A 17,009-nucleotide genomic window follows, 5' to 3' on the forward strand; every position below is an offset into this window, starting at 1 on the left:
ATAAGTATACGCAGTGGCTGATGCAATTAATCTTTATTGATCTGCTGACCATTTCCCCCCCTCACTGAATTCTGATCTGTACTTGACCTTGATACACACACAAGGTAAAAAGGTCTTTGAGAAAGCTGTGCACTACTAAAGCTGGGATGCGCCTTATATAACAGCGATGGCCAATCGCAAATCCAAGGGAAAGTAAGTACTACTATATGGTCAAAGTGCAGCACTGGTTATATGTAATTATTGTGGCAGTGCAAGACAATCTGTTTTTCTGAAATTGTTCCAACTCCCAATGGATAATTGCCACGTTTAAATCGGATGGATAAGACATGCAAATTTTGGTACAGCACGCACACGTACTGACTCCGTTGTGGAGTTTATTACTGTGTCAGTAACACGGGGGACAGGTAACAATTGAAAATGGCGATAAAATACATATGTTCTCTGTATCCCGAGGCCTCTCTAAACCCTAGTGCATGATGATGGAGCAATGGCGTGATTTCAAGACGGTCGTGTATATTGTAAGGTCTATAGAGATACGGTAATAACCTTAGAGCAATTACAGAAATTGATCTTTTGTTTTTACATATTTATGGTGCTATTCAGTGTCTTGTCAAATATGTCACAAACAGTTTGCATCACCAAAGACAGATCTAAAATGATGACTAGAACGACAAGTCAAATGACGGTGCAATACGTTTTGGATTCTTGATATTCGTATATGTTTGTTCTATCTGGCTATACGTCATTCAGGTCATGGGAATATATTTATTGCAGTTACGAAAACACCGTAAGACAGGCTATGCATTATTATGACCAGATAGTTTAATTGGTCATGTTTAACAGTCATACTGTTCAGTAAGAGAAGGATTTGTTTGAGTGTGGTACGTATCAAAAGTGCGGGAACAGGTGTCAAACCAATAGGTAAAAAAGTACATTCGAAGACTCTCGTTAGACAGAAATTCAGCCCCACCCATCCTCCCATGTTAAAAATACATTGATGGTGTATTTTAATTTGACATAAGATGATTCATGGCAGTGTATGGAATGACATTTGTATAAGCACCTGATGTTAATGTACTATCAAGTTTTGTGTATAGAGTTGAATGGGCAGTAATAAATAAACGGGAGATCAAACAAGATTGCGCTTTCATAACTATGAAATCAGTGTTGTATGTTATTGCTGGCGTTAACTTATATTAAAAATGTTAGTTTAAGGGGGAAAATTAGAACTATGCATATGCAGTAAAAATGAACTAGATTTTGTGCAGTACGTGTCAGAAAAAAGACAATGGCGCATATATTAGGTGAGCCGTGGTCTCTCTCTGTCTGTATGTCTGTCTTTCTGTCAGGCCTGTCAACTAATTGGACTTGTGTCTTAGTTGTGTAAAATCACATGCAAATAACACTAAAAATATTGGACTCCTGCCAGATGGTCATCCCAAGTGCAGTCAGTATGTGTTTCAAGTGTTACTTATTCCTTTGATTTATCAATAACTTGGTGATCAATCAATTGCATGTGTTTTGTATACTGTAGATGAATGCACTTTGAGATAAAGTGTCGTTATTAATGACTCGGGCACGGATTGCCATGTGCGAATACAGACAGCGCTAAAGACGTTGGTCGTAACCCACAACAACATCATTGAAATTAGTTCAGCCGATTTTCCCATTATATTCTTTCTATTTTGAGTAGTTCAGGCAGAGCATTGTATGAACAGTCAAATGCATCACTTGCTGACAGAACAGAATATTTTTCATAATCCAGATCACGAGATGTTATTAAACAGTTTTAAAGCAATCAATTTTTTTCAGAGTGTAGTTTTAATGTCTAAGATGATTTAGCAGCTATATATATATTGGGTGCAAAAGGGGAAATGCCATGGTCACGGCTATGCAGTTCTGGTCTCAGGTTGCTTGAATATGCAAATATGTAGGAGATTAAGGGGGTTTATGGCGGGGTGAAAGTGGCGTCAAATCCAGTGCGCTTTCCCAGTTTATCTATATTTATACTGATAGTTATGGCAACTGTAACAACAGAAGCGATAAACGAGTGAGTAAATAAGTTGATCTTTGCTATCCAGACGTATTGGAAACTTTGTACATACTAGTATATATATATATATATATATATATATATATATATATATATATATATATATATATATATATATATATATATATCCTATTCAATCAATATTGTTCGCATGTGACAATAATCCTTTATGTACATTACCAGTATAAGTCACTGTACTAATCTGTTGTTGTTATAGTTGGTCTACGTAGCTTATTCGAAACAGGGCGTTCACATAGTAGTGTATATAGAGAAAGTGCGAGCGAACCTAGATCGATTCTGAGTGACTGAACATGATTGCTGAGCTCGTCGAATGTACTATTTCTTGCAAACACAAGGCAATGAAGTTAAGTTTTGCTTTATCTTCTAATATTCATTCACGCAAATAAATGTGACATATATCAAGAGGACACATTCTCTCTCTCTCTCTCTCTCTCTCTCTCTCTCTCTCTCTCTCTCTCAGATATGAGCCGATGAGATGTTAGGACACATTCACCCCATTCTCATAGATTAGATCGACCTACATTGGATCGACCTAACTCCCTGGGGGTTCACGCTAAATAGCTGTCAGCCGGGCGGGCACGAAAGTTAATTACCCCTTAAAGCTTGTAGTAGGCGGGGACGGACACTTAAGGGGGATTATCTGACAGTAATCTAGTGAGACTCCCCGCAGTGATAGATCGATCTAAAAGTTGTGAGAACAGAGCCATTGTGTTTCCCGTGCAGTGCGATTTTAATAAATACCATATGTTAAAATATTATACCATTGGTATATTTTTCAGCTCTTGGTCTCATCAGCTATGTAGTCTCTACTCGCTGCTCGTACTCTCCTTGGGTCTAGCGCTTCCTCTGGTTGCGGCTTTTCAAAATGGGCCCGCATCGCAGTCAGTCATATACACTAAGGTAACTATATTTCTAAGTATATACATGTACTCTTTTAGTTGACTGTTTTTATTTCTTTATTACATTATCCTTTCATCCCTGTGAACCAAAGCTTAGATAAAATCTTCGAGTAATCGTATCACTTCCGTGTTAAAGTTACCTTTGATATGAGCAAAAATTAAATTCTTAATTCCAGGTGTTCGAATTATATCTATACACCACAGCGATTTTATACCTTCTGTTCCTACATTGGTACTTGATACGCGTTCATGACCCAAAACGGAAACAGCATGGCGCAGTTGCAATTCCAAAGCCCAGGCTAGGCGGGGAGAACGGCCCAACAGACAGTGCAGAAACAGACAACCAGGAGGATACTACCCTACCTGTACACCTTGGTGGTAGAGGCATCAGTGTATACCTGCGATATGGAGTAATACGTAAGGGGCTGGTTTGCGGCTATAATCATTATTATGATCCCCGCACTTTTGTGAGAAATGTCGGGGATCTTGTTATCCATCCCCTCTGTGCGCCTGTGGGCTAGTAATTTCTGCTATCTCCCCCTAGACCATTAGAGTAAGGAAATTGAAATAAATTTTGGGGATTGATAGGGTGCATTCCCAGAGATTTAGATCGATCCAGAGATTTAGATTTAGGCTGTATTCCCAGAGCTTTTAGATCGATCTACTCCCGCGGGGAGTCTCACTAGATTACTGTCAGATAATCCGGCTTAAATGTCCGTCACGCCTACTACAAGCTGTAAGGGGGTAATTAACTTTCGTGTCCGCTCGGCTGACAGCTATTTAGCGTGAACCCCCAGGGAGTTAGGTCGATCTAAAATAGATCCCCCCTAGACTATTGGAGTAAGGAAGTGCAAACTTTAGGGATGGATAGACCTGTCATCAGGGATGTGCATGGGTACTTTAGAATTTTTGCCTGCCTGAATTAAGGTTGGGTTGCCCCTGAGGGTGGGGGTGGATGATTCTAAGTTCTTTTTCAATTATAATTTCTCCTAAATCTTCCTATTCCATTCAAGTGAGGAAGTTCGAACTTTGGGGATTGATAGACATATTATAAGAAATGTGCATGGGCACTTAGGAATTTTAGTGTGACTGGGGTTTGGGGTTTCCCTGGAGGTGGATGATCCCAAATTCTTTTTACATTGTAAAATTTGCTTTTTGCTCCTAGACCATAAGGGAGGAAGTTAACTTTTGGAATGGATATACCAATCATCAGGGATGTGGATGGGCTAGTCATAATTTATGTGCGCATGGGGATTGGGCTGCCCCTGGGGGATGGATGATTTTTTTTTTACATTAAGCCTTTTTTCGTTGATATTTTTTATCTTATTATTGTGAAGATTATTTGCAATAATAAAACATAACGAGCTTGCGTGTGATTCAAGATTTGCAATGAGGATACAGGCTAAATTTGTTCATTGCATATAATCAGCTTAATGTTCTGCCAAATAAATCACACTTTATTGACGATATGCACTAGATATCTTTTATTTTATCTATATTGTTTACTTATTGTTTCACTGCATCAGCTTTGCATTTTAGTGATGTGTATAAAAATCCATTATTTCCACAACTTCTTCAGTTTTTTCCATTGGGACAATTATCTATATTGGATTCCACCTGACAGAGTTCGCCTTGGAAATAGTAGGACGGTGTAAAGACGTCTCGGCTCTCACAGTAACTGTCGGCGTTGTTCATCTACTTTTCACATTTATTCAGACATTCTTCGTCTTTAAGTATCATACAGTAAGTAATAGGAGTGATTTAATGGGATTTGGTAATTATAAGTACATTTGGAAAACACGCGCAATTTGAAAGAACAAAGAGAACAATCAATTTGGACCATTATTAGTTAATTTCTTTTTTAATTGTATTTTAAATGAAGGACATTATGACTTAGTTGCAGGACTTTGATTTCATGTGCCTTATAAGGCAAAAATAAGGTATTCCAATACCCTCTTTTATTATTATTTCTTACTCTATATCGCACACTTATTTTATTTATAATGGGTGTTTCCTGGCTTTTGCTGTGTTTATTAAAATATGCCTATAATATAAATAATTTCAGATCGTCGTGAACAAACACCTAGTGTTCGCAAGGTTCGGGTTTATACACCTTATGATTACCAACCTATGTATTTGGTTGTTGTACGTGATTGTTGAGTCTAGCGACGACTTCTTTGACGACAGCAAAACCACGAACAGTTCCGGCACAGGTAGGTTTCAGCTGATGTGAATCCTTTATACAGCGAACCACATTCAGGGAGTAAGTTTCACGCGAGACGGGAAAGCCCAAATGAAATAACTACGCTACTCATTGCGATAGTAGAGGTAGATGCACAGTTAATGATTGCTAAGAGCAATTTTGCTCACACCTTTGCCTCAAATAAGATAAGAATACAAAAAACGAAAATTTTTCTAAATAAGTTACATTTTGCGGGAATAAATTAATCAGGCATGCCTCATTTTACGTACATACTGATTTTTTTTTTTTTGCATATTACACAGAAGAAAACTTTTTAAATTTCGTAAAATTGATTAAAAATGAACATTTTGCATTTTTTTATTGGCCAATATCTTATATTTTTTTCGTTTTATTTCTTATATAATCAAAGCCACCAACCACAATGACGACACGCTAGGATGTACAGCTATAATATCTATAACAGAGCGTGCTTCACCATATCTCTATCCATGCGTTTTGGAGTACAACATTATTGCTGCAGCAGTTATGTACACCATATACAACACCGTTGGGACACTTCCAAATATCTCGGAAAAGAAGCCGCACAAGCCCAGTATTCATGAGACAATGGATGGAGTATCGAAGGGTTGCGACAAGTCAAACGTAGGGCTGTTTTTGGGCATGCTGGTTGCCATCATCACCCTGATTTCCCTGAGCATTTATTTTGTCTTATTTGCAGAAGCTGGGAGGGATGGTTACCAATGGCTTTACTTAATTCCTTTTGAGTCGATGATGATTTTTGTGCTCATGGCGTCGCTAATAGCTGTCATAGTTGCTGTGTGGAAGATGAGGATTTTGGACTATCGACAGGAGCAAGATGGGGGAGTCAGTGTATTTCTTATGCTTACGGGCACACTTGGTGGTTACATCGGCAACATATTTGTTGGGATTGCTTTGTTGCATGTTGTGTATACAATGGATACGACGCTCATTCTCACTCTTATTTCAACCTTCCTAAGTGTCATACAGATAACTATTCAAACTTTCTGTATTTTTGACGGAGGCAGACGACAGGTAGCAGACACAAATCACGTGATCCAGAAACCTGGGCGCTCGGCATTGGCACTATTGCTTATCTGCAACCTATGTTTGTGGGTCATTGAAACGCTGGCCGTTAAGAAGGCTTTTGAACATACGACTGTCTTTGAGGACTTATATGGTAACTTGCCTTGGAAAATCATTACTCATGCGACGATTCCTCTAATAATATTTTATCGTTTCCACTCTGCAGCAGAACTATCAGGTATATGGAGTAGGGCATATGTTCCAAAAGTCATCGAACAAGTCGAAGTCACAAAACTTTGAATTCCGTCTAAAATTATCTAAAGATATATATTTTACCAAGAGCGAAATCTATTGTACTGTATGTAAACAAAAAGGTCTGAGATATCCACAGCAATTCTCCAGTACCTACTTGGGTCTATCAATACCTTATTGACCCATTTTAAAAATCCCTAAAACACCAGGGCGCATATAAAATCTGTAGGGTGTATAAAATACGTCCCAAACTTGAAATGTAACTTCTCGAACACTATCCCCTAAGATTCGACGATATTTCACTGTACAGTAAGTAACTGTATTGCCTTTGGTACTAGGAAATCCGTATTGCTTTTATTTTAATTTCATACCAAAAAGTGATTTATTTGAAGCTAAGAAAGAAGTAGCCTTTCTTAGCGGACGAGTGAAACGGGTCTTTTATTTTTATATAAAAATAGGTTATATGAACAACAAAGATTGTTAATTTTTAAACAACATTCTTATGTACAAGACGCCTTATGCACGGAAAAATATACCGATTTGCAGAATTGAAAACGATGTTCAAGAAGGAATGTCTTATCATTTCAAGACTTTAAAACCAGTTCCTATCCACTGCTTTAGTCTAAAAGCAACTAAAATCCCGTAACGTGTTGGGGATATACCGGTTTTACCTTCTATTACCGGTGCCAATTGCAAACTTACTTACCTTATCTTGCATATCAATTTTATCAGCAGAATATATATTTCCTAGACCCATTTCTTAATAAAATGTTCCATGAGGATGGATTGAATAAATTTTCTTTATTTTAGCAAAGGGATTCTAGTCTTTGTATTGGTGTTTAATATCTTCCTTTTTAATACACATCTATATATGCATTCACGTACGTACATAAAATTCATTTGATGAGGTTTCGCTTACTGGGAAGATGTAGCATTTACGTAAAGTCAAGTGCTGTAAATCACCTATGCGATAATCCGCTGACATAATTACATTAGAAGTTTAGCCTACACAGCCCAAACACACAGTTGGAGGGTGCCTTGTAATGATGGACGCATTCCTCTGTTACATGATCTTTAAATATCCATAGTAATACATCATCTCCCGCCGCGATTCTGAGTAACCTGTATTTCTCCGCGCTGTTGCCTCGTGTTGGTGAAAACTATAGCTTAATTACTTAGCTTCAAGCCTTACTAGTGTTATGCTGAAAAGAGGCTATTCCGCGGAGAGTCAAGGTAAGCTGTGTTGGTAGGCGTTGGTAACAGAAGTTCTAGGACGAGGTTGCGGTGAGCTAGTGGAAACGTCAGTAAGAATCTTCTGCAATTATCGATCCTGGTTTTGGGTGTTTTGAGGTACCTACAACGACCTTTCAAGCATTATTCCATGCCTTGATGCCTTATGATATCAACGTGGTTTTACATGCACAGGTGGTGAAGAACATGGACAAAAACCCGGCCCAGACAGGCCACAGGCAAAGGTATTATAAATGGATACTCCCTGATCTTGTTATTACACATACATGTATGAAGTTGATTTAGCTGTTATGAAATGTTTGTGAGCTCCTGTTTAACATTAGGTAATAGTTTTTATAAATGAATAGCTCAAAAGCAACGTGGTGAAAAGTACCGGAAATTTATGCACTGTGAATCGGGTAGTTTGTAGCTTTTATCAATCTCCGACTGCAGATTAAATCTGGTAATGCTACAGATTTGCTGTACCTCGTTCATAACATAATTAAGAGGCGTTCGCCCGCACGCATGCAAGTGTGTGCGTGTGTACGTGTTGTGTGAGGCTCTGAGAGTAAAAGTATTAACAGTTGCATTCTTTGCTTTAAATGCCAGCAACTGTTATATCTTCATTAAGTGATAGTCGACGCCCATCCTATCTTTGGAGTCAATCTATTAAGTGAGGCAATAAATCTGGGTACTTTGAGTTTCATCCAAGCTTTGTGAACAACATATCTACATCACTGTAACGTTTTAGACAAATAAGACACAGTAGCGAGCCACGTTCAAAACACCTCCATACCGGTTACCTAACTAATTTTTTCAAGACGCAGGTGAAAATGAAATCAAGAAAAAAGATAGAAAAATAAAAACGAAAAAAGCCGCTAACACCGCGGAGTGTCAGGTAGACCGTTCTCTTGGAAATACACACTTAAAACCTTTTCCAACTCTTCTCTTTTGCGTTTTTGGCAGCAGATCAAGGCTTGCTCAGTACGTAACCGTTGTTTCCCATAGCAAACCCAGCGGTCGATGAGCTGAGTAGAATAGCGCATTCATTTGGTCCCGTCGCGTTGTTACATAGGGTTAGTCTGGTAAACGTAAGAGGAAGGAATATTTTTGCTGAGAAAGCACACAGATAGACAAAATATTAATAACCAAGGCAATAATCTTACCAGATTGAGTCTTTTGAAGAGTGGTATTCTATATCATTTATTATGACTCATTTTAGAGCACCGGGCATATTTGTCATACGTTAATTTCTGTTGCTGTTTCGACCTATGGCAAGCACATGTAATCACTCTTGGTGTTGGCTCCAAGGGCATAGGAACCATGCAGAGACTGCAAATAAATTTGTTCAGGCAACGAAATTACATTGATTGTACTTTTGCGTTAAAATAAAAATCAACAGACCCTTGCCCACTAAAACGATATACATACAAAAGAGAGGCTGACAATCAAAATGAAAAGTAAATAAAGAAATAATTACATCTGTGGGCAATTGATACAAAAACTAACGAAGCTACCCCCACCCAACCAAATAATACTTGTAATTGTCAGCTCCGTTAACGTTGCAATATATATATATATATATATATATATATATATATATATATATATATATATATATATATATACTGAACCCATGCTAACTTCTCTCTGAGACCATGGAAGTTTATCTGTAGAGAAACTTTCATGCTGAGACAGTCCGTGAGTGCAGTGCTAGCACACACAAAGAAACCTCGCACTGACGCTAAGGACTGCAAGCACTATGGTTATGGGTTCTAAAATGGCCATTAAACAAAACATATGGTACCGCATATCTATTTCAGGGCCCGTTGTTCGCAAGAGAAGAACATGCAGCTGTACGCAATATATAATGAGATATAATCACTTGCTTTCAAGTTCTTTATCAGTACATGTTCCAAAATTATAGTAAAAAAGCTTTATCTATAGTCACATTCTGCTTTAAGATTAGAAGTCGTAGACCCGTTACGACCAGCACTTCTGCGGGAACGCGAATTATCCTTGTATATATGTATGAAGTGTTTTAGTTCATTGCAGGTAAAAGAAAATGCCAGGCTCGCGATTAAGGTACCACTAAAACACGCATTAGAACATATGGTTTAACAACTAAAGTGTGGGATATTCACATTAATAACCTCAAAATGTATCTCATATCCCAAGGTATATGTGCACTGTTAAAAAAGTGCAGCAAAAACAAATAATTTAGTAAAAAATGATATCCAGGATGGTGACATTAGGATCTTTTTCTCGACCTTAAGCCCCCAGTTTGATTTTACATCGGTGTTGTCAGTTGTTAATGAAATTGCCATCGAACAGGAAACCGAAATAGATCACAGCATTTAACTGCCCTGGCACATTTCAGCTATTGCGTTAATTTGATAAACGGGTCTAAGTTGTTCAAATGTAAAGCGAATTAAGTGACCGAAAAATAATTTAGTTTGGTGTTACCTCAGTTAGAATCTACCGTAAATCATATCTACTTTCAAGGTTTATGGTACTCAACAGTGATGATTAAATATCCCGCCATCGTAGCGTAGGCCATCCCCTCTTTTCATACAACCAATCTTCCGCTTATCCACCTACACACCAATTCATCCACCACCACCCATTCTGCCGACCCACTCAACCATCTACTGACCCACTCAACCATCTACTGACCCACTCAACCATCATTTAGTGCATTCATTTATCCACATTACCGAACATACACCCCTCTTCCCTTCTTCCTCTTTTATTTTAAAACATCCATTCGATTCCATTAATAACTTGAAAAAATAAAATAAATATCTATAAAAAGAATACTACTTTTTTACAAAGCACTGGGAGAACACATCAGTTTCCTATTAATACCATCTGGATTGTTTCCTGTGAATACAGAGCATGCCTTAAATCCGTAAAATTTCCAGTTCTTAGGCATCCAGAATATTTCAATATTAAATATGTGTTGATGGGGGATACAGGGGTCCAGGATATCTTTATATATACATGAACATGAAGGGGGATACAAAGATTAAAATTTTTCCACGCCTGGCTCGGCGTGTGCGTGTGAAAGTATGTGAAACAGACAGAGCATGCTGAAAGCACCAGCAGGAGGCCATGTATGCGCCCTCCCTGTCCTTCCTTCGTGTACATCGTGTACGACATTTATGTTTTAGAAAGCTTTTCAGTATGGTTCAGTGGGATATGCGGACACATGTTCTCGTAATTAACATTGCCATAAGGGAAATTCACTTAATGGTAACCTTTCGTAAATGAACTTGCAGGTGAGCTAACCTAAATTTTAAGTTCAAAAGCTCAGTGTAGTCATGTGCCAAATACTGTTGATCCAGGGATATAGTCAGGGACGCGTTTCCGTGAGAATATGCGCTAACATATTCCACATGGCCTGGTTCCCGTTTTTTAACACAGCATGGGAAAAAGACACTATCTGCGACTTACACAACCATATATCTATATCATGTCGTTTCAAATGTGTCTTGAATTTTATGTTGTCACGCCTCAAGTTTTGGGTGTTATGGGATAAAATAAATTACAAGATGTCTGTTATCATACAATAATTATCGTAGTACATCGAAAATGGAATCACGGCGACAGGTCAACTGTGTGAGACCGCTCTACGAATTTCTGGATAATGAAAATATCAAATAAACACTTGTTTAATAATTTAGGAGAGGAAAGCTTAAGGGGAGTTTTATTTTAAATTGATTTACAACTTTCAAGCTTTTCATCATTCTTTAAGGTCTGCCCTGACGCGCCAGCTCAGTAGTCTGTACGCCGTGTTTATTCTTACCCTGGGTCTCATCTTCCCCCTGGCGGCGGTTCTAGAGAGGGAACGCGGAGTTAATCTCTACTTGGCAGAGGTAGGTTGTCTTGTGTGTTCAGACTGATTAGTGATCTTTGGAGAGAATTACATATTTCAACATGCATTTTCCTGTCGCGGCTTACTTTTCAAGTACAAGATTACATGTTTACAAGCATTTTTTCAGTGTTTTTTTTTACAAAAACCCATGTACTTTTATGTGATAGCAAGATTAGCGTCACTTTTACGATAAGGTTACACTACTTTCATTTGTCAAATATGGTGGTAAATCGAAAGTTCAACAATGGAAAACAACCTTAACACTGAGATGTTAATTGAATTAAATGCTCCCTTTTAGGCGCTTCAAGTTTACCTGTACTTGGTGGCAATAGCCTACCTTCTCTACCTGGAACTTTATTTACTGCGGGTCTACAATCCCAACAGACGACCTATACCAAAACGTCATGTGATCATTCACGTGGAAAAGGGAGACCCGTCGTACAGCAAGCATTTGGACCCTGAAGAGGAAGGGATAGAATTCACCGATAAAGAACGTCCAGAGGTGCATCATGGGGAACAGGGTATCAGCCATTATCTGAGGCTGGGAGCAATACGTATGTCTTATTTCGATATAGTTTGGGTTCATTTATGCATGCAATATGATCATATTGTATCTACATTTTGCAAAATATATCAGTTTAAACAGCTGGTATGTTTTCTAAAGAGAGCTGAAAAAGGGAAATCATTCTGTGATACACATGTAGAACACTTCATAAATGGAGGCATATCTCCGATATTGCTTTTTAACAAATGACCACAAGAAATAATTCGGTACTATAATTAAAATGAACGCAACACTTGAGTTTGATATTAATTTTTAGGCCAGAATTTCAAGTCAACTAAAAAATAATGACAGACTAACAAGTACGATGCCGCTTCGAATGAAATATAACAAAATTTATCCAGGAATATTTTTGATGTTTTCTATTTAATTTGATAGAATTACAGGTTTTTCCACAACAGTGCATATTCACCACTTTTTGCAAGTTCCCTGTGACGTCACGCAGTGCCGATAACCTCATTTGAGACCATCTAGGACGAATATAGTTGCCATAAACTGAGTGTGGAACATCTGCCTTGAATTGCACACTATAAATTATTATTATACTTTCAGTATTCGGCGTCGGTGCGCTGATCTACGATGGGTTCAGAATTGCCGAATTTGTGCTGGAGAACGGACAGGGTTGCCGCACCATAGCAGACCTGGTCATCACGTCATTACATCTCATCTTCACCTTCATTCAGACGTTTTTCCTGTTCAAGCACTGCACGGTGAGATGGACAAAGCTTAAATTAAGAACTAAAGCTTGTATCAAGGCAAAATTATTGGGAAACTTATATGTAAAAAGAAATGGTATTTTAAGTTTAGAATTCGAAGTGTACTCTTTGGCATTAATTAGAACTTACATGTAAACTTAGCAAATAATTTGAAAGTAAACAAGTATCAAAGGTTGTATTTGAGCGTGATGAATATCTTCACAAACGTGAAACTTAAGTATAATTATAAATACATCCCCTTTGTCAAGTAATTATTTGTGTTAATAATATCTCAACATGATATCCTTATCTAATATTCTCTCAGTAGTATAAAATACATATATGTCTTATGGATATAAAAAGAACACAATTTCGTTGAATAATGAGGTCGATCAGTTCACCAATTAGCAAAAGCAACATTCACAAAGTTCACGCACAGGTTGCATTTGCTATATTGCAATAATTACATACCACATATATAACGCAGGCACTCTACTGAACTTGTCATGAACTTATTAATCAATTGGTCAATCAAAACACGAGCACTTTTATTTAAAGATCGTGATAAACAAGCACAAGGCGTTTGCGAGATTCGGTGTGATGCATCTTTTGGTCACCAACCTCTGCGTGTGGCTGTTGTACGCGGTGCTGGAGACAGAAGAAGACTACAGGAAGGACACTTTGACACAATCTGAACTAGATGTTAATGACACTGGTGAGTTTTTCGGACCATCTTTCCAAAGTCGTTCACAAACTTTTTTTACCAATGCTTTAACCGTTTGTACTTCAATATTATTTCAGACCTCGGGCCATTATTTCAATAGGAGAATTCTCAGTTTTAAAAATATACTTTTAAAGTAAAGTAACAGAGAAGCTGAGGGAATATTTGATGCAACTTTTAAGTTAAACTTTAGAATCGACTGGTTAAACCAATGTGAATTGCAAGTAGCCCAAACGAGAATCTGGTGTCGTTTAAATTCAAATGTAGGTAAACCCTTTTATTATTTTTATTTATTTATTTATTTATTTATTTTTGTAGTAAAAGGTAACAACAGTGACGACAATGGACCTTTAGCCTGTTTTGCGGACGTCACAATCACGGATCAAGCATCCCCCTATTTGTATCCATGTGTGCTAGAATACAGCATCCTAGCTGCGGCGGTTACCTACGGCATATACCTTAGCATTGGCACCGCTGCACCAGTGAGAGTAAAGATGCCACGGATTACCAAAGCCATACAAAACACGGTTCGCATGGGTTGCCAAAAATCGAATATCGGACTTTTTCTCGGTATTCTTGTTATGATCCTGACACTGGTTGTCCTCAGTCTGTATTTTGCTTTTCATAATAACGACGCCATTGAGATTGAAACAGCTGACGGTCTGTCTCTGATTCTATTCTCTTCATTAGAATTGCTGCTCTTGCTGCTGTCTTTGGTCGCCGCCATTGTCGGATTTTTCAGACTTAGGTCGTTGGATCATCGTGGTTGGAAATGGGGGACACTGAACGACGGGGTGATGTTAATTGGAACCGCCGGTGTCTATATATGCAACGTCCTCATATGCATCGCTCTCTTCCAAGTGTTTTTGGACCTTGACGTTACGGTCATACTCAGCCTTGTAGCGTCCCTGTTTGCCATCTTTCAAGCATCCTTTCAAACCCTGTTCATCAGCGATGGATGCAGACGATACGCCAAGGACAAGGAACAAGCCAATGAGAAGCCGGGACGTAGATCCGTGGTGTTTCTTCTCATCTGTAACCTATGTATGTGGATCGTTGATACGTTAGCGGTGAAGAAGGCAGAAGAGCACAATGCCCTGTATGCTGATCTCTATGGCAACCTGTGTTGGAAAATTGTGACGCATCTGGCAGTGCCTTTGATAATCTACTACCGCTTTCACTCTGCTGCCACCTTGTGGATGATTTGGAGTAGAGCATACGAAATGTAATCTGCTTCCTTCTTTCAATGTCAGACTCCAGAATTAGACGGCGAGCTCTTATTCAAATTTTGATGGCATATACATGTATCCAGAAACCAACAGCCCAACCTGAAGTTCCATATTGCCGCCATACGTTCACCTTTGTTGTTCAAGAACCTGATGCAGTAGTTGGACATTTGATAATATATCTAAACCAGTAAGGGATCTCGTTTGAGAGTGTTTTCACGAAACATTTCTGCATTTAACGGATCAATGAATCAAATGGATTTCATTGCACTGTTTATGACCAATGAAGCACCTTGGACGCAATGTATCCAAATACGACCCTGCCCCTTTCATCAGAGAAAATATTAGTGTTTATGAATACCGTTATTGACACAAACAGACTTTTCTCTCGTTGACACCAGGAAAAATATTTGGGCTCACAGTCTCTAGGACCACAGATACTTACAACTTTACCTCTTCTCTAAACTATTCAGGATGGTTGCCTAAATGTCTTTCGGCGAGGGGCGTAAGGTTCTTCTTGGGTAACAAAAATAGCAATGCGGTAGGTGAACTTCTGCAGCATCGCCCGTGCAATGTGTATGATGACGCAGCTACCGCATTTTTACGAATGCCACCATACTACTAGCATATTACGCAGTTATTCGCCGATAAGTTTAATAAGGCTGACAAAGCGTTTACTCGCTGTTAACACAAACTGTATTTTATTTATATATATTTGAAAGCATATATCTAATTTTGTAATTTTTAAAGTTGTCTGAGTTTTTGATTTGGATTCTAGTTTGTTTCCAATGATGTTGAAACATGAGAATATTAATCTAATTTTACATGTATTTTACAATGGTTTGATATTTACATGTATTTTGCAATGGTTTGATATCTAGCTTTAGCTTTTGTTGGCCATTTTTAACATTTAGACGTAAATTCAATGTGGTTTTCTGAAAGATTTTTCTATACTAAATATTGTACTTCACAGACATAAGAAATAAACGCTTCTTTTATAAATTATTAGTTACATACATTAGTCCGTCTGGTATATACGACAATATTTGCCCCGCAAACCTGCCTAGAATTCACAATTGTGACTGCGAGTTTTTAACGCTAACAACATTCTTCACAGCCCCCGGTTTGTTACCATGTCATGACTGCGCGTAAACAAACACTGACCCAGCCTGATTTGATCCCACACCCCCAAAATAGAAAAAAGAACTCGCGCATTAATATGCACCGACGGGGTAATTATAATGGGTTATTACTGTATAAAAAGAGGTGCAGCATATAAGCACGGGCCTCTCTCTAATAGAGAGCCCTTGGGTCATGCCTTGTTGAAAGGCTAAATAATTCAGCTTCATCAATCAACATTTACTTTAAATTAGAAAACGAGTAACAATTACGTCCCTTCTATAGCGCGGCAGCCTACTGTGCATAAAAAACAGGATGCAGTATCCTGAAGTGTAGGCAGGTTGTATTATAGTGTGAACTCGGTGCATTTGATACACTTTTAAATAGACTGGTTCAACCAGAGTTTTCTCCCCTTAAAATGTCTTCACGTACCCCCCCCCCCCCGCCCCCTTCCCCCCCCCCCCCAAACGCTTAACCATATGCATACAGTATCTTTTTCAAAATGGATTTCTTATATTATTTTATGTTTGTTTTATGATTATAATATCTGGATGACTAAGAAAAGCAAAATTATGATTGGTATATGTTCGTAGATATACATGCATGGCGGCTCACGGAATGTACCGACAAGCAGGAGTTCCCTGTTTGAAGATATTTCTGGGTATTGTTTTTAGTTCATTGCTTACAGTTTTTGCTAGGCAAAGTCGCTAAGTTCACTGAATGCCGCTCTGATTGACACGGCAAAACTAATCCACTCTGTCTGGGTGATATCTATGCCAAAACATAATTTCTGGATAAACACTTTTGGTTATTGATATTACAGTAGAGCCCTAGTATAAAGGTTAAATAAATAAGAAATATTACCATTCAGGTTTATGAAGAATAACATGACATGTGACATGTGACGTATCACCTTTGCCACCAGATGTCGCAGAGGTTGCACAAACACAACATTATAGCCAATGTATCTTCCACAAAGGATATCGTCTTGGAAATTATGCATTTATTATTATTATTATTAATTTTATAGAAAACGCACATTCGTTGCCCCGGGGTGCTGTTTGAACCATTAAAAGACCAAACCCGTTAACGCTACGTGCCTACCCT

The 17,009-nt window shown here is 38.2% G+C and overlaps 2 protein-coding genes across 3 annotated transcripts; both read left to right on the top strand.

The window, feature by feature from the left end:
* The first annotated feature begins 77 nt into the window (after positions 1-77).
* On the top strand, positions 78-7,281 carry LOC106173417 (proton channel OtopLc-like). The gene is made up of 6 exons (XM_087010082.1): positions 78-192; positions 2,854-2,974; positions 3,150-3,390; positions 4,553-4,716; positions 5,039-5,186; positions 5,586-7,281. Exons 1-6 carry the CDS (start codon positions 167-169, stop codon positions 6,518-6,520), a joined length of 1,635 nt encoding a protein of 544 aa, XP_086866208.1. The 5' UTR covers positions 78-166; the 3' UTR covers positions 6,521-7,281.
* A 430-nt stretch (positions 7,282-7,711) lies between these two features.
* LOC106173413 (proton channel OtopLc) lies at positions 7,712-15,749 on the top strand. 2 transcript variants are annotated; one of them, XM_087009782.1, is made up of 6 exons: positions 7,712-7,947; positions 11,460-11,580; positions 11,878-12,133; positions 12,694-12,851; positions 13,395-13,551; positions 13,882-15,749. In XM_087009782.1, the coding sequence occupies exons 1-6, from the start codon at positions 7,862-7,864 to the stop codon at positions 14,784-14,786; spliced, it is 1,683 nt and encodes a 560-aa protein (XP_086865908.1). In that variant the 5' UTR covers positions 7,712-7,861; the 3' UTR covers positions 14,787-15,749. The 2 variants fall into 2 exon arrangements, with proteins under 2 accessions (XP_086865908.1, XP_013410005.1); XM_013554551.2 differs by having other exon boundaries at positions 13,876-15,748.
* The last annotated feature ends 1,260 nt before the right edge of the window (positions 15,750-17,009 follow it).

The sequence above is a fragment of the Lingula anatina genome, chromosome 3, assembly GCF_051362555.1.
Source record: "Lingula anatina isolate TDL-2025a chromosome 3, LinAna3.0, whole genome shotgun sequence".
In the NCBI taxonomy this organism is placed as follows: domain Eukaryota; kingdom Metazoa; phylum Brachiopoda; class Lingulata; order Lingulida; family Lingulidae; genus Lingula; species Lingula anatina.